Source organism: Stigmatopora nigra, chromosome 13 (assembly GCF_051989575.1).
Source record: "Stigmatopora nigra isolate UIUO_SnigA chromosome 13, RoL_Snig_1.1, whole genome shotgun sequence".
NCBI classification, from domain to species: Eukaryota; Metazoa; Chordata; class Actinopteri; order Syngnathiformes; family Syngnathidae; genus Stigmatopora; species Stigmatopora nigra.
In genome coordinates, this window is record NC_135520.1 from 6697623 (window position 1) to 6714840 (window position 17218).

The 17218-nt window shown below is 40.0% G+C and overlaps 3 protein-coding genes across 4 annotated transcripts in view; 2 read left to right on the forward strand and 1 right to left on the reverse strand.

Moving 5' to 3' along the window:
• Window positions 1–19: 19 nt before the first annotated feature.
• Window positions 20–3611, forward strand: wars1 (tryptophanyl-tRNA synthetase 1). The gene is made up of 11 exons (XM_077731860.1): window positions 20–160; window positions 405–519; window positions 699–918; window positions 1008–1116; window positions 1195–1314; window positions 1513–1695; window positions 1773–1873; window positions 2005–2117; window positions 2322–2495; window positions 2568–2708; window positions 2786–3611. The coding sequence occupies exons 2-11, from the start codon at window positions 412–414 to the stop codon at window positions 2942–2944; spliced, it is 1428 nt and encodes a 475-aa protein (XP_077587986.1). The 5' UTR covers window positions 20–160; window positions 405–411; the 3' UTR covers window positions 2945–3611.
• A 1925-nt stretch (window positions 3612–5536) lies between these two features.
• Window positions 5537–11814, forward strand: slc25a29l (solute carrier family 25 member 29-like). Of its 2 annotated transcripts, XM_077731926.1 has the most exons (4): window positions 5537–5985; window positions 7074–7117; window positions 8506–8589; window positions 9654–11814. In XM_077731926.1, exons 1-4 carry the CDS (start codon window positions 5952–5954, stop codon window positions 10413–10415), a joined length of 924 nt encoding a protein of 307 aa, XP_077588052.1. In that variant the 5' UTR covers window positions 5537–5951; the 3' UTR covers window positions 10416–11814. The 2 variants fall into 2 exon arrangements, with proteins under 2 accessions (XP_077588052.1, XP_077588053.1); XM_077731927.1 differs by lacking the exons at window positions 5537–5985; window positions 7074–7117 and adding an exon at window positions 7896–7917.
• Window positions 11815–13282: 1468 nt separating this feature from the next.
• fancm (FA complementation group M) overlaps window positions 13283–17218 on the reverse strand; it is a 28158-nt gene continuing 24222 nt past the window's right edge. Inside the window, 11 exon segments of the mRNA XM_077731930.1 lie at window positions 13283–13621; window positions 13624–13706; window positions 14011–14299; window positions 14381–14705; window positions 14950–15043; window positions 15130–15539; window positions 15790–15896; window positions 16020–16185; window positions 16324–16422; window positions 16508–16573; window positions 16877–16971. Coding sequence (XP_077588056.1) covers window positions 13572–13621; window positions 13624–13706; window positions 14011–14299; window positions 14381–14705; window positions 14950–15043; window positions 15130–15539; window positions 15790–15896; window positions 16020–16185; window positions 16324–16422; window positions 16508–16573; window positions 16877–16971 — 1784 coding nt within the window. The 3' untranslated portion in view covers window positions 13283–13571.

Genomic DNA, 17218 nt, shown 5'->3' on the forward strand with positions numbered 1-17218 from the left:
TACCCTGTAAAATGTCAAATGCAATCATCAGCGGAAGTGCAGAACCATCAAAGAATATTTTTGTTTCCCGGGAAAAAAATATTCGGAGCACCAGGTTGCTGTTATGCTGATGCAAGTTCTATGAGCAACCAAGCAAGCAGCTGGGCTTGGTTCTTAAATGGTATGTAAACATAAAAATCGATTATTCTTATAGATCGCCAATGTATTATTTTTACGTTTTATAAGGAATCTAATCATTTCACTGACAAATTCGGGACGATGATCCACATAATGGGGAACCAAATTCGCATATGGGAGTTTCCCTTTATCCGAATCTACACTAATTATATCCATTTTTATTTAAGTGTTTGGTTATTTTATAGATATTATAGTTTCTGTTCATTAACACTTCATATTTTGATTAGCTTGAATATGACAGACTGTCAAGGAGATGCTGTGAGAAGTCCAATGGAACTCTATGAAAAATTGACAGCACAGGGTGAACTTGTGAGGACCTTAAAATCAACAAAAGCTGAAAAGGTAGGTCCCAATAACTCAAATATTACACGGAAAGGCGTAGTCAATGAGTTTGTTAAATCATCATTTTAATGATGCTAATACCATGGGTAACAGTTGGCGATTGGTTTGCTTTCCCATCAAAATATGATGGGTACCATCCATTTCATTACTGATGTCAATATTTTGTTGTCTTTCTGCAGGCTGAAATTGATGCGGCAGTGCAGTTACTGCTCAAGTTGAAAGTGGATTACAAACAGGTCGCAGGACAGGGCTACAAAGCAGGATGTCCACCATCGGAAAATTCAGCAACCTCTGAAAATGGCTTCCCGGCAGATGACAACGATAATGGTGGGGATGAAGTTAACCCCTGGAATGTCTCCACCAACAACGCAAAAGGAGTCGATTATGACAAACTCATTGGTGAGATCAAATGAACAACAGCTTTTGGGATTTTTATGAGGCCAAGAAGCCATGACATGATCATAAAATATTATTTTTGTTCTTTTCAGTGCGCTTTGGTAGCAGTAAAATTGACCAAGGTTTGATCGACCGAATAGAGAAAGTGACCGGGCAGAAAGCACACCACTTTCTTCGTCGGGGAATATTCTTCTCACACAGGTCAGATTCGTTTGAATATATGAATTATGAAAAATGTGTTTGACTAAATCTGTTATGACTCTTGTGCTGTTATTGTAGAGACATGCATCAAGTACTGGACACGTACGAGAAGAACAAGCCATTCTTTTTGTACACTGGCAGAGGTCCATCATCGCAGGCCATGCATGTTGGCCACCTCATCCCCTTTATCTTCACCAAGTGAGTTGAAAATCACATGCATTTTCAGCCTAACTGTAAAGTGGGCCTATATTGGCAAAGCTCTATTGATAATGAAATGCAATTCCATAACAAGATGGCATCAAGTGGCATAAAAGACCGTTAGAGGTGTCTTTTCAAAAAAATGAAAGATTACCTCGGTGGACAATAAAATCTCATAACCAACCGTCAATGTTGCAGATGGCTGCAAAGCGTGTTCGACATTCCGTTGGTGGTTCAGCTGACGGATGATGAGAAGTACCTGTGGAAAGACCTGACACTGGAGCAATGCCACCAGTTTGCCAAGGACAACGCCAAAGATATCATCGCCTGTGGTTTCGACGTTAACAAGACTTTCATCTTCTCCGACCTGGACTACATGGGGTTAGTAAGAAGCCGCCGACGACTTGTCTTGGAAAGTTCCTAACAACACAATTTCCATTCCATTTTTTTCCCTGTAGTGCATCGCCACAGTTTTACAGGAATGTGGTGAAGATCCAAAAGCATGTGACCTTCAACCAAGTTAAAGGAATCTTTGGTTTTACAGACAGTGACTGTATCGGTAAGGCAATTAGGACAAAATCTAGTAATCCAATTAACAATCACTTGTTTTTTTTATTTATTTCAGTGCTTATTTTTTGTGTAAAACTCTCTAAAAGTTTGCTTTGCCTGTCTGCTATGTTCTCGATGCAGGAAAAATCAGCTTCCCAGCCATCCAGGCTGCTCCTTCCTTTAGTAACTCCTTCCCGCACATCTTTGGAGACAAAAAAGATATTCAGTGTCTCATTCCCTGTGCCATAGACCAGGTCAGTACTTAAAAGGAGATACAACACCTAGTCTAAATGACTGTGTAACTGTATGAAAATCTTTTGCACTAAGCTAATCATGTTAAAAAAAAAAAAGTGTCCGTCCCTTTAAGTAATGGGTGCTGAAATTGTCCCCAAGGCCCGCAGTGGGTGGAGATTTCAATGCAACATTGTACTTAATGACGATTAAATTTACCTCTGCAGGACCCCTACTTCCGAATGACCCGAGACGTTGCCCCGAGAATCGGCTATCCCAAGCCTGCCTTGCTGCACTCCACTTTCTTCCCCGCCCTACAGGGGGCGCAGACCAAGATGAGCGCCAGCGACGCCAATTCGTCCATCTTTCTCACTGACACTGCCAAACAGATCAAGAACAAAGTAAGGCTTTCCTTCACACGCTATAAAAACAAATGTTACACTCACATAACTTTGGGTTGTCATTACTTCCAGATCAACAAGTATGCATTTTCGGGAGGGAAAGACACGATTGAGGAACACCGGCAATTTGGCGGCAACGTAGACGTGGACGTCTCCTTCATGTACTTGACCTTTTTCTTGGAAGATGACGAAAAACTAGAAAAGATCAGAGAGGTGAACTTGAATGACACAAATTGAAAACCAAAAACGTTCAATGTTCATACTTTTTTTGTTGGATGTGTTGTGTTTAGGACTACAAAAGCGGCGCACTGCTGACTGGAGAACTGAAGAAGATCTTGATCGAAACCCTGCAGCCAATCATAGCAGAGCATCAGGCGCGACGCAAGGAAATAACAGACGAGACAGTCGAGCAGTTCATGACACCCCGCCCTTTGAATTTTAACCAATAACTCGCTTGATGAAACAACTACTAGAAATTAACATTAATTTGGTGGCAAAAAAAACAAGGGTTTCTATTGGAACTATGGAGGATGCATTAATTACTATGGGGAAAGCAGCGTGTCTGCACTGCATCTTCATGTTTAATCATTGACTGCTCCTGACAGAAATAGATGTCCAATGCACTTGAACTAGGAGGGGTGGTAAAATGTGTTTATTTTAAAATGATGATGAGTCATAATGTTTACCTACAGCTGACCTCTCACTCTGTTATGTACACATTTATGGTACATTATACTCATGAATTATGGTGGTAGTCATTTCACAGCAAACCAAATAATGTTTAGCTTCCTTGTAAGTGTAGTGCATATAAATATCAACAGCTTTCTTTTGGGCGCTGAATCATGTAATTGAGAAGGGTTGACATTCAATTCGGTGGTATGTGTATTTGGCAGTGTTGTTTTTTATTTTACCTTAATTGTAGCAAAACTGTCTGAAGTAAAAAAAAAAAGAATAAATAAATAAGTTTAAACTGAAGAAATGTTTGCTGTTATAGTGTACTGAAAACACATGCTATACTACAAATTCATTGAAGTAATAAAAATGTACAAGTGATTCACGCAAGTGCATACTTTGAATTTGAATGAATAAATTATTTTTTAACCTAAAGGTCACAAAGATCAATTTGCGTTGTTCTCTTTTTTTTAAAGTTAAAACTTATTGCTGTGCAGTCGGATGTATTTCCCTATTATATTTCCAATTGAAACCCCATTCATTTCTCAATAGCACAACAAAGTTACTGCTAGAATGACTTAAGTCAAAGTACAGGCTGAGGAAATCAGTCAACTGTGCCAAAATCTAGTGTCCTTTAAATATTTAGCCTAACGCCATCCCAGTGAACCATTTCCACATAAGAAAACATGAAAAACTGACACAAGAACAAGGGTTGTATACTCACCGCACTCTTCATTAGGTTCACTAGTAGCTTGAAGTTCTGTGGTAATATTCACTATGACGAATCAAATAGATCTGTCCAAAATAAAACATAAAAAGATAACTGTTTCATTCAAATAGTATCTGAAAAGCATTCTATTATGGGCTTAAAAGCAAAGTTCATAATAGGATGTCAAAAACAATAAGTTGCATTTTTTGGACTGTGATGTCCCCAATGGAGACAACTGATGACAATGTTAGCTTCACATAAAAGCTACACACTAACCAATACTTACTTTTTGACCATGCATAGTTGTAATTAAACCTTATGAAAACCCCACAAGACAGAGTTGCTAAGGTTCCCACAGACCACACCCAGCTCATCATTTGTAAAGAGTAAAAAATGCCTCAAGACAAAAAGGCCGGAAAACAGAACTAGTACAATATTTTGTACATTCCATAAATCAGGTTCATCTGGAAAAGCTCAGAACAATTAAAGCTGATAACACCCTTAGGCAAAACCCCAGATTCAAAGAAGAAATCTGGTATGCAATCCCTCTTAGAACACAGGGCACCTCCCTACTAAAAAATTCTCATTAATTTTGGTTTCCATTGGAATTTTAGATGTATTAATTACAAAGGGGAATATTAATATCCACATTATGTGTGTATGTATGTGCATTGGTAATATGGTTTAACATTTTACAACAGTGTTTTGCATCCTATTTTTTAAAGTTCTTTTTGTATGTGTGTGACTTTGAATGGGGTCCATCTGACCATTCAGTTTAAAGCGGTCTACATGGAGGATCTCTATTTGTTGCCAGTTCTAGAAAATTGCTTATTTTGTTGTTATTTAAGGTGGTTCAAGCATTTTTGAGATTTTAAGTAAAACATGGAATGCAGGTCGACAGGCAAACCCCTGGGTTGAGTCGTAACATGTCCCGAAGCCTTCAACCTGCCACATCCCTTATCGTTATCACGGTCACGGGGTGCTGGAGCTGTGGTCATATCAATGTTTTAGGTTGAAGCCTAGTCATGGACTATTTTATTCAACTTTGAACCCATATTTTCAATTGGGTTAAAATCCAGACTAATTGCAGACCCTGACTTGACGTTGTCTGTCTTCAATGCTAAAACAGTGTTGCTTGTTTGCAAGAAAAAAGATGTCTATGTACCAGTGTATGTGTGTATGTATGTGTGCATGCGTGTAATTATGTGTGCATGCGTGTATGTATGTGTGCATGTGTGTATGTATATGTGTATGAATGTGTGTACGTGTATATATGCATGTGTGTGTATATGCATGTGTACATGTGTGTGTATATGCATGTGTGTATATGCATGTATACGTGTGTGTATATGGATGTGTGTATATGCATGCGTGTATATGCATGCGTGTATATGCATGTGTGTGCATATGCATGTGTGTGTATGAATGTGTGTATTTGTGTGCATGTGTGTATGTTTGTGTGTGTGAGTGTGTGTGTGTGTGTGTGTGTGGGCGTGTGCGTTCTATCTAAATGTCACCATTGGCAGCAACGTGTGTGTCGAGTGTGAACCCGAATTTGAACCCGTGAATACCAATTTCGCCCCTCTTCGTGTTCTGATGACGTGTGCCATGATAACAATGTTGATTCTGGGCCGGCCCTTGCGATTCGAAGCCCGGCGGACGCCGCTCGCTGCCGATAGCCAATGCGAGCGAGGGGCGGCCGGTGCAGCTCAGGGGAGTTGTCTTGCTCCCGCACACACGATTGGACCGCCTTAAAAAGGGAAAACACGCGTCCGCGTTTCCACTCCCGGCATCAAGCTCCCCTCCCCATAAAGTACAGAAATAGAAAAGGGATCCGTGGACGACACAATAAAGCGTCTAGTCCAAATTATTACCCCCTAGAGACTTTTTTTTGCCCCCGAAACTTAGATCCAGCATCCCGGCAACGGAGATCGAGAGAAGGGGGGGCTACCAGTTTGTCAATCGCGCACATTCTGCCGGAAACGCAGTTTGTAGCAAAAGTAAAAGCCGCGCAATACTAGCAGCTTGGACATCGACTTAGCGTAACAATTTGAACAAGTTAGATCTTCGAGGGAATGGCATTGGACTTTGCCGCGGGCTGCATCGGAGGTAAGGCGGCGAGGGATGAGGGTTTACGGGGGTATAAAAGTGGCGATGGCGGGTGGTTAGCCGAACCGTGCCACTGTCGCTAGCTGCCACGCGAGCCAGTTTAAACAGCGTTAAGCTAACCTGGTTAGATTTGCCTTTCACTGGCAATCAATTGTTCCCATCACAAGTAAATATTAAACATTACAGCCCTGTCATAACATTGGATCCGACTTAATTAGTGTCAAAGGCATTTGTAGAAATCTTTTGTTATTAATGAGTCGTTTGGCTGCATTCCAAGACTGTCTGTCATCGGGAGTGGTTTCTGATTTCTATACAACTAGTATATGTTGTGGTATTTCATTATTACTATTAAAATGTAGAGGGACAAAGTACAGGTAACTTGATTATTCAAGTCAATCTGATTTTTGGGTTTTTTTTCTTGAGAACTTAAAATTCCTAATAACCTTTTACATGTTATAACATTTTTTTTGTGGCCAATACTTATTTGTGATTTACCAATAAATCATATCTATAGGGAAAATAACTTTTCCGTCATATTGACTTGGCATATGAGGATCTCACATTGTTGATCATGTAGGCCATAATATTAATATTTTGGTAAACAAGTGTGTCCCACATCACCAAAAATATGTCATCTTAATGTGTGGATGCCTAATCTCAATTATACATATTATTACTATTTTTAATAAATATTGGTGTAATATTTACATAAATGCAAAAAACTTTAAACAATATCATGTTTAAAAATAATGCATTAAAATGATATGTGCTCTGGTTATGTCCCTCAATAGTTTTTTTTTTTTTTCCTTTTTAAAGAAAAAGCCTCTTGCCTTAAATCAAATGAGCTAAAATCCTACCACAGCAGGAAAAGTTATCACGAGATCTTCCCCGGCCATCTAAAAGAAGTCAAGTTGACTTTACGCCAAGGAATGACTGTGTTTCCCTTTCAGGAAACGACACTTCCTTACTAAGAAATTCAGCGATACGTAGTTCACGTATCAGCAAAACTAACACAAAAACAAAACAAATCTAGCAGGGTTGGTGGATTTGTTGGGTTTTTTGGTATGATTGACAATTGTGTTTTACAGGTGCTGCTGGTGTTTTGGTTGGACATCCATTCGACACTGTTAAGGTGGGTTCATAGCATGGGGCCAGGTTTGACTTTAGGGGCCTTTTGTCATTTAGACACACCAATATGAATATAAATATCAGCAAACTCATTACCATGCATCTATAGCCTAAACTGACAGAAACCAGTATTTCATAGTTTCTAGATAGATCAGACCTAGATCGAGTTTGTTGGCTAAAAGATCAGCAATACAATATAAAAAAACAAAGTACAGTTGCAAAAAAACGGGACTAAGATTGTTTTTTTCCCATTCTCATTTTGGCTGCACACAATTGAAATGGTCAGATTAATTTATGCACACGAAATTGCTTGTCATTTACTGTTGAAGTGGCTAAATAAAGCTGTAGTAATGTTATTTGGCCTTTAAATATGGCAAAATGGCATTGAAGCATTCTATTTCAAATTAGAAATGCATTGGCATCAAAAAGCTAATGACAGGATTTGCCTAAAATCCAAAATATGGAAAAAAGTCTGACTTAATAGAAGTTTACTTAGTCAAAGTTTACTTGTATGTATTTACAGGTTGCATCTTATTTTTTTAGTGGACTAACAGTAGATAAGGTGTTGATCGCCACGAGGGCAGCCTCAGGCCATACTTATTTGCATTCATATTTGATGTGGATGAAAGAGCCGCATGTATATGTTTGGTGTTTGGCTCTTCTTGTGTTTACTTTCTCTGTAAATATGTATGCTTGGGAGAGATGCTGGAGGAGGAGGGCGGGGGCTGTCTTTAACAGCAACAGTGTCACTGTGTTGTAGATGAGAGAGAGAAATAAACAACCTCTCCACGGAATTGGGACCTAGTAAGTAAAGTCCAGGTCTTTCTTTCTCTCCCTTTATTTCAGGGGTGTCCAAATTCCTCCATTTTAACTCGTCAAACACATCAAAACATATAAAAACGCAATGATATGATTTTTTTTTTTTGCGGTACACTATGTAATAGATTGTTTTTTTTGTTTCAATCAGATAAAACGCATATTTTTGGGATGCCTCACACATTAAGGTTCTTAAGATGAAACCTTTTAGTGATAAGGTTGAAATTGTTTCTTTGTAACCTAGAAAATTTTAATATACAATCTTTTACTATTAGCTGCAGCCCGATAAATGTAATTTTTAGTTTGTTTTTATTGTATTTTCTGCAGGACAGAAAAAAAATTAAATAAATGCACGACAGGCCAGAAATAGCTGGAATAATGTTGTTTGGACACCCCTGTTCTTTTTTTCCTGCCTTAAAGTTGTTTAATAAAATAAAATAAATAAATACACACCCAGAATAAACCCCCATTCTGCACGTATACATTGTTTTTGTTTGTGTGTTTACCTGCTTGTTTTACCTTGATTGTATTGAGACATCATCACAGTGATGCTAACAAACGTCTGTTGATCTCCAGGTGCGGCTTCAAGTTCAAAATGCGGACAAGCCTCTTTACCGTGGCACATTCCACTGTTTCCAGTCCATTGTGCGCCAGGAGTCGGTAAGATTGACTGAAAATATTCCAGCCTTCGACTTTGCCTCGGGGTCCTCCCGCTGTCTTAATTGAAGAGTCGGGTTACAATGTCACGAGCCACGTCAGCCAGAAGGCCGGAGACTGCCTGCGTGAGAGGGCGTCAAAGTTAAAACGGGCAGAAGTGTCCTTACTCCCCACACTACTGTATCCTCAATTCCCAGAAGGCTAAATTAAGCTTTGAATATGACGTTGCTTTTGAGGCGACACATGCAGCACTTTACAACTGTACAATTGTCTACGTTGACATTCAAATTCTCTCATGGCACGATTGAGGAGTGCTATTAAGTCAGATAAATGTTATACACTATGGGGATTTTAAGCAAATGCATTAAACTGGCATTTAACAAAAGCTGGAAAAAACTGTAATTTGCAAATCACATTTTTGTATTGAAGAAATTCTCAGTTTGTCAATTATTACACAATGCTTTTTTCTTCCTTTTTTTTACAATCATTAGTTTTGAAAAAATGTAGTCCCACCCGGCAAACAAGTTAAGACACAATGAGCAAAAATTTTAAACTGTGAGAGTCAGATCATTACGTCTGAAGCGGCATAAAAAAATCTAATTTGCCAAATTCATTCTTGAATAATGTATTATTTGTTTCTAATGGGCTCTGATGAATTTGAGTGTGTTTGAGAAATAATTAAAATAAGAGAAACAAGGCAAAGAGCCAAATTATATGCAAAATATTGTAGCAGGGAAGGCATCCTAGGAGTTTGATTTAAAGCGACTGAAAAACACAATGGTGCTAAAAACACAAGAATACTAGATTGGCACAGATCTTTTGACTAAATCCAATCCTAGAAAATTAGCCACATCGGGCACACGCGTACCGGTAGAGATCAGATCGGGTCACTGACCAGCATGTTTGCAAGGAGTGCTAAAAATAATCAGAAAGGTGACTTTGACACGACTATTTGAGTGACTCAAATTGCCAACATTGTTAGATAGTGTAAATAGTAGATAGTTCTTATCAGCTTGCAAGTTTTGACCGCTTTGAATATCAACCTGCTGCTATATTTCCATCCGCAGACACTGGGTTTGTATAAAGGTCTGGGCTCCCCGATGATGGGACTCACCTTCATCAACGCCATAGTGTTCGGCGTGCAGGGCAACGCCATGCGAAAGCTTGGCCGTGACACGCCGCTCCACCAGTTCCTGGCGGGCGCCTCGGCCGGCGCCATCCAGTGTGTCATCTGCTGTCCCATGGAGTTGGCCAAGACCCGCATGCAGATGCAAGGCACCGGTGAGAAGAAGTCCAGGAGGAAGATGTACAAGAACTCTTTGGACTGTCTGGTCAGGATCTACAACAAAGAAGGAATCCGAGGCATTAACCGCGGCATGGTCACCACGCTTCTCCGTGAAACGCCGGGATTCGGCGTCTACTTCCTGGCGTACGACGTGCTGACGCGGCGGCTGAGCTGCGAGCCGGAGGACCCCTACCTCATCCCCAAGCTGCTGTTTGCCGGCGGCATGTCTGGCATCGCCTCTTGGATCTCCACCTACCCCGTGGACGTCATCAAGTCCCGACTGCAGGCGGACGGCGTGGGCGGCGTGCAGCGTTACGACGGCATCGTCGACTGCGTGCGGCAGAGCGTGCGCAAGGAGGGTTGGCGGGTATTCTCTAGGGGTCTCACCTCCACGCTACTTCGCGCCTTTCCGGTCAACGCCACCACCTTCGCTACCGTGACTCTCTTCCTGTTGTACATGCGCAAAGACGAAGAATGTGTCCCGGAATTGCAGGCGGTGCCCATGCAGCCGCTCCAGCCGCAGCCTCAAGCCACCAGCATCTGAAAAGTGGCCGTCCCGAGTAGAAAAAGCGATCGGAGGTACAAATCGGGCAGGCGTCGTATTTAATAATTATATGGAGAGATGAAACTGCACTTGTACATATTTAGTCTGTTTTGTACACTTCATTTTTATGCTCATTAAAAGTAAAGAGCCAGTGCGGTTGCGGCAGTTACTGAAATGCACAGTAACGTGTTTAAAAGGGCTACTGCGTCCTTAATGTTGAAATGTTAGTCAGACTTATGGTACTTTGTAGCATCGGCTTTTTTTTGTCTTCTGCCTTTGCATTAGAATTTGACAAAAATCATCCGAATGAATACCAGAAGTTGTGACTCAAAGTTGTGACTCATTTTTAGTCTTGACTTGAGGGATTGTGGAATATTTGACGGCAAGTCACCTTCTAAAATAGCTTCACAAGTGAACAGAACTTGAGCTTTTCCAAGATCTTGTTGGCTACTCTTTTGAGTACTTTTCTTACAATTGGCCTATCTTCATAATAATAAAAAAAAGGGGCAAGAGTAATGTTTTAAATATATATCCGTTTCTACTCTGTAATTGAAACATAAAGCAAATACCAGCAAAGATTGCCATACAACGATTTGAACGTGTAATGTTTCCCATTCAAAGATAGAAAACTATGTCATATTTATCTGTCACTAAAAGGCAATCTACCCCTATAATGTTTATTTTTAGGCATTTACAACAAAACAACAAGACGCAAAAGTGATGTCTCCATAGCTGGATGCCAATTCTCAATTATAATTATAAGCATATTTTGAATACGAATAAAATATTCTAAAAACACAAATGCATTCTGGTGACGACCTCATAGCCAATAAGCTAAATAGGTTAAGCGAGATGAACGTACTAGTTCAAAAGTCAAATACTAACTAAATGTCACATCCGCCAAGCTTCTAATTGAAACAAAAATGACGTTTTTGTAAACATTAAAAACTCTTTATCAATAAGTAACTAGTAATAAAAGTAAAAAAACCCCACTAATGTTTAAATATCTTCTGATTAGGTGAAAATACATGATATAAATTGGAAACTTACTCATTCACTCCCACCTATGAGTATAAACATAAAAGTATTTTACACCTTATGTACATACATGTAAATATTGCATTTCTTTTCTGATTTTAGTCATCTCACATGACTGTAATTCTGATGATCCCTCCATTTGCGGTTACTATATTTTTCCCATTATTGCACCCAAAATTAGTCCATGTCTAGTGTTTGTATGACCTACTGTGCTCCCACCGACCATGAGCCAGACTATCACCCCCCACGACACTGTGAATTAGAAAAAAAAATGGCTGATGAAGAGAATGTAATTGCAGTCTTGAATGTCTCCAAACAAATTGTATTATATTATGGTCAGATCCAAATGATTGAAAAGAAATCTCTATGAAATTGTGATTTATTTTTCTATTCTTCTCCCATGGGATATATTTATGAGCCCTTAGAATCTAAATTTGCTTACTATTTAATTGATTGCCAAAAGAAAGGCTCACATGTTCTAGTCCAAAGTCATGTTGTGTCTTAATGTACTGTATGCTGTGTGTGTATAAATATATATATTTACACCAATATTACAACAACCTGTGGAAAGAAAAATGTTACAATGATCCAGTTATTGCCCCAAGTAATTTTAAGGTGCTGAATTAGACCTTATAATTGTTTTTTTTTCAAGTGGGTATATATATAGCGCTTCCAAAAAACCCCACCAGCAATTAACAATATGTAACTAAATAATTAAGCCATCTTTTAGACCAACGATAGGGACAATGTGTTCAAATACGAAAATCACCATTTGACAATCAAATAAAAAATGATATGAAACAATTCATATGAAAAGTTAAACTAGTATTGATGAAAAATGTATGAATAATCTGTATACCATGCAATTTATATAAGAGTGCAGCTTTAGGAATGTATTTCAATAATACATTTAAAAAATATATATACATATATTGTTTAGCATATTTTTCTAACCCTGCTTCAAATTTCCATTAAGATTTTGAGAAAGTGCCAGCTGCAGATTTTTTTACTTGATATACTGCCCAAGAGTTAGCCTTTGTATGACTTAAATATAATTAAATTTCATCACATGCATTTTAAAATGTAAACAGGCTGTAAGGCACTACAAAAAAGGCTGCTGCATTTTTTACTGGCTAAAAAAAATAGTGGTTTATGTAATGAAACATAAATTGGGCTTCAAATTATAGTTAAAGCATCATATTTTTGTATTTCTCTATCTTTATTTTTCCGTACCACCTGATGGCACTGTTGCCAAAGGCCCAAGTTCATGATGCAGAATAATTTAATTAAAAAAAAGTCTTCCCACACACAGGCTATATAAGTACCTTCCTTAAAATAATGAAATAAATATTGTTCTCTGGCAGGTCAATGAAATGTTCAAACAAAACATTCAAGGGAGAGAGAGAAAAGAAAAGATCTGCTGATAATGTTTTTGATTTATCAATAATTGTTTATGAGTCATTGCTGTTGTCTTGCACCAGAGCTGTTATTCTATCAAACTGGAGGGGGAAATAAAAACTTTAATGGGCTTCCATGTTTTTCTTATATATAAACTACTGGTTCTCTTATTACGATTAAATTCTTCATTTTATAATTTAGCAGGAATTAATGAGAATTCTTCTGTTATTTTTGAAAAGCTTAGCAATATTTAAAGTAGGATTGTACATCTGTATATATGATTGATCTACTTAAACCCACTCAGAAAGCCTAATTCTTGATGAATGTGTTAATTATTACATAGTAAACCAGGATCATTTATTCATCTCAAATAACAATACATTTGTAAAATATTTCATGTCTGCTGTTCTATTTTCTGATCTGGTGTACCTTAAACAAACAGTTTTTCCTGACTATCCTTATCATTGATTGGATTTACATTCAAATGCTGCAAACATAATTTTCTTCTCCCAATATTCACAATTTTGCGCAATACACTGAGCTTGCAACAATCATAGAATTCTCAATAAAATAAATAATAATGTCCCTTAATAAATAAATCGAACTCAAACATATACATGTAAAGCTTATATATCCCGACAGAGCTTGTGATACAAGCAACAAATCACTTTGTGAGTCCCAAAGCAACAACAACAAAAAAAGAAAAATACCTTGAGGGAATCATACCCCGAGTGTGTGCATTACCGTCTTTCCCGCTCCATCAATGAGGCGTCACAGTTGTAGCGTAGGAAGCGGTAAATCTCCTCAGCCTTGGGCCGACTCATGCCACCTCCACGTTGCAAGTTTTCCACTGAGCTGCACACCCAAACAGAGTTTGTTTTTAGCGTTTCCGAACTACACTGGGCTAACTCTACCTTTGCTCCATCTGACATAATTCGAAAAAGAGGCCCATCTTTTCAATTGTCTTCACCTCTATCCACATATATCCCAAAGCAAGGGTGGAGGTTAGTGGGGGCCTCTAGGGCTCCCAAATTGTGGCTGTACTAAAATGGGGTCTAGTAGAATATGAAATACATGTAAGGTGATGTGCAGAGATATAATACTATAGATATTTCTGTGTTAAAAAGGAAAAATCAGACGTGAAATGCTAAATAATCACCTGTTGACAAGCTGAAAGACCGATCCAAAGCGTTGGCTCATGTTCAGCGCGTGGACGTAGTTGATTGCGGGAAGACTCAGGTAGAGTTGCAATGCTTGCAGCCCGCTCTGCTTCGAGGAAGGTGGGGCGATCCCCTGACCTTTGCGCCGTTCCAGTTGTGCCAGCTCGTCCAGCAAAGCGGCGCTCTGCTCTGGGCCGTCGCTCCACAGGAGGCGCACTCGGGCCTCCACCAGCGCCGCCAGCGTACTGTCGTAACAGCGGGTGCGCTGGAAAGGCCGTGGCGATTCACCTAAGACACACAAACGGTGTTGTAGTCACAGCGATAGCTACTACGTGCCATGTTTTAAGGATGGCGTGTGACGTGACTGACCAGGCCTGGTTCTGTCCTTCTCCACGATCAAACAGAGACGCTCAAAGCGCTCCTGCATGCTGTTTAATTTCTCACTTAGTCGCTTCCGGTTCTGCGCCGATGCCAGGTCCGACTGAACATGCCTCTCTACGGCCATACGGCCGCTGACGACAAAGTAGCTACCGTTCAAAGAGCACACGTGGACGGTGGCTCCGTGGCGATGCCGTAGGCTGCTCACGAGTTCCACGCTGCTTGTGAGGCAGCGGCTGTCCACTAGGATGCACACGGGTTGCTCCATGATGGATGGACCCGGCGTGACAGGATGTAGGATGATGGATGAAGACTCCTGGTGGTGGACATTTACAGTCAAGTTTTCATTGCCACCCAATGCCAAACAATGATAAGAAGGAAGACTCCATTTTGAGGGTAACATGGCCTAGTTGACAATAATAAGAGAAATAAAAATGACATGATAAAAACTAATTCTACCTGTTTGAAGTTTTACTTTTTCACAGTTTAACACTAGAAGGAGAATATGAAAAGAGTTTCTTTGGAGGTAGTTCTTCAAAATATTTGATTTTCATTTGTACCTGAGGCTGTTGCTTGGATGCACCACGTGACGTTGAGGTATCAAAGTCCAGCTGGTCAGAAATCTCATGTTGTTTTTCAATCCTCTGACGACTCCTACAGAAGAAAGAAAGCATTACACAAGTTGTTCCATGCTGAATGCATTAATCCAGACAAATGATCCTTAAAATGTTGGCTGTTACCTCTCTTCCCTCATTTCTCTGCCGAGAACGGCCACCTTGGACGCAATACTTGAAGGAGAGGAAGCGGCTGGTGAGGCCTGTTGCAAAAACTTGATGTGCTTTGAGGTTTTCAAACCATCTGCTCCTTCATCTTCTTCGCTTGAATCCACCACACGGAGAACACGGCCACGCTTGCTCCTCGGCTTGGCCAGACATCCGACTCCTCTCGTGGCAGCAGCGTTTTTTTCTCTGGCTTTGTGCAAGAAGACACGCCGTCTGGTGGCGTACTGTCTCCTTCCGTCTATGTCCGAGGCCTCCGGCATCAGCTCGACAGCTTCCTCAGAGCTTCTCTCTTCCTCCACCTCTTCCTCTTCTTCTTGGCTGCCCACCACAAAACTGTCTTCTTTATAAGTGTGATCTTGCTCAGGAACCTGTAAAGATAAGTGGAAGCAAATGGGGAGAGATTCAATGGCGAAAATGATGCCACTTGCTTTAAATGTCATTAGGTTAACGCACCCACTTAGTAGTTTAGTGTCTCTAACTAGTAGCACGAGTGTTTCGTTATCCAATGGTACTAATTTACTCGGCAAGCTGAGTTATTGAAAGTTACATGCCGAATTAATTTTTGTCAAGAGAAGACCCTTGGTTTATAGTACACATGTAAGTAGGCTGTAGTACTACCTGGGAAAATATATCAGTGTTGTGATGGCTTTTGTAGGACATCTTGAACTTTCCATGGATGGCTGGGCTTTTTACAGACTTCAAGTATATCCCCTGCATCTCAGAGTCTGTTGAAAATCAACAAACCGTGGACTCAGGGTTAGGGTTAAAACAATGAGACAAAGTGCTTAATAATGAACTAATGGTCAAGTGTCAAACTACAAGCGCGAGCCAGCAACTGTTTCAGCTACCATTCAGTCCCTGAGAGAGGTGTGTATTGTCCACCACGAAGCCATCAAGAGAGCGGTTCTGCTCATCTCCATCATCTTCATCGGATGAAACCGCCGTTCCCTCCTCGTTCTCAGACAGTGCCGCTTCTTCATCCAGGAACTGACGTCCCTTTTGGCATTTGTTATGCTTCGGGAGATAAACAGACGTAGGAATAAAATGCCATGGGTGACACAGGTGACGATTACAAACATGACATTCAAGAAAGAAAAGTTCCCATTTGAGATTGGGGAAATTTGATTCTTATCACGCAAATGTGAGTAACACCTTGGTCCTGATACGCTTGACTGGCTGGATCATTTTTCTGTGTGCAAGCACACGTTCGGGCAGAAAATCGTCATCATCGTCTGCTTCTGTTGTGTCAGACTGGAGACGTGGGACAGAAGGGTCAACTGGCGGTGATGGTTTGAATGTGTTGACATCATCATACGGATAATGAAAACAATCTCACCATGATGATTGCAGTTGCATGTTTCCTCCTTACAAGCGGCGAGTCTGCATCTGAGAGGATCTTTGACTTGAAAACACACATTTTCAATGTGTCGGTTAGTTAAAAGCCATCAAAAGCACCTGTGTTGCTAGATGACTGTGTGGCTTTGTAATATTGTTTGCGCAAAAGCATTCAAAGTCCTCATTCTTAGATGCCTGTTGCTGTGACAACTAGATTTTTCCTAATGACAGCTCGAATGGTCCGAATTACAAACGTCAGTGACGATTTGGCCGTTACATGAACAGCATGTTCTATTGATTGGATAGGCATTGTGTGTGTGTGTGTGTGTGTGTGTGTGTGTGTGTGTGTGAGAGAGTGTGTGTGTCTCACCACTGCTTCTGGAGATGACAGACAATTGACCTTGTTATTATGTCTTCTCTTATGGCCAACAACATCTTCTTCTCCGCTGTCTATTGTGCACTCAGCTGAAAGAAAATGCAAAAATGTTCACATTTGGAATGCCAACCTAATAAAAGCTTCACAATCGACTGCTAAAATAAGTATAAAAATTGAACTAAAAATATCAGCCACACAACACTTGAGCATTTTGCTTAAGAAAGTTGTTGCATAAAAATGAACTGAGCTCTAGAAGGAAAAACAAGCTCAAATGGATGCTACCACCAGTATGCTTAACATGTAACATGTGCTTTATGGTTGGAAAAGTGTCAGAAA

Bases quoted from the DNA above. Each gene is read 5' to 3' on its own strand.
- wars1 (XM_077731860.1), top strand. From the start codon at position 412: ATGACAGACTGTCAAGGAGATGCTGTGAGAAGTCCAATGGAACTCTAT. The intron at 1,117-1,194 runs GTCAGATTCGTT...CTGTTATTGTAG, and splicing joins GGAATATTCTTCTCACACAG to AGACATGCATCAAGTACTGG. The intron at 2,709-2,785 runs GTGAACTTGAAT...TGTTGTGTTTAG, and splicing joins AACTAGAAAAGATCAGAGAG to GACTACAAAAGCGGCGCACT.
- slc25a29l (XM_077731926.1), top strand. From the start codon at position 5,952: ATGGCATTGGACTTTGCCGCGGGCTGCATCGGAG. The intron at 7,118-8,505 runs GTGGGTTCATAG...GTTGATCTCCAG, and splicing joins ATCCATTCGACACTGTTAAG to GTGCGGCTTCAAGTTCAAAA. The intron at 8,590-9,653 runs GTAAGATTGACT...TTCCATCCGCAG, and splicing joins CCATTGTGCGCCAGGAGTCG to ACACTGGGTTTGTATAAAGG.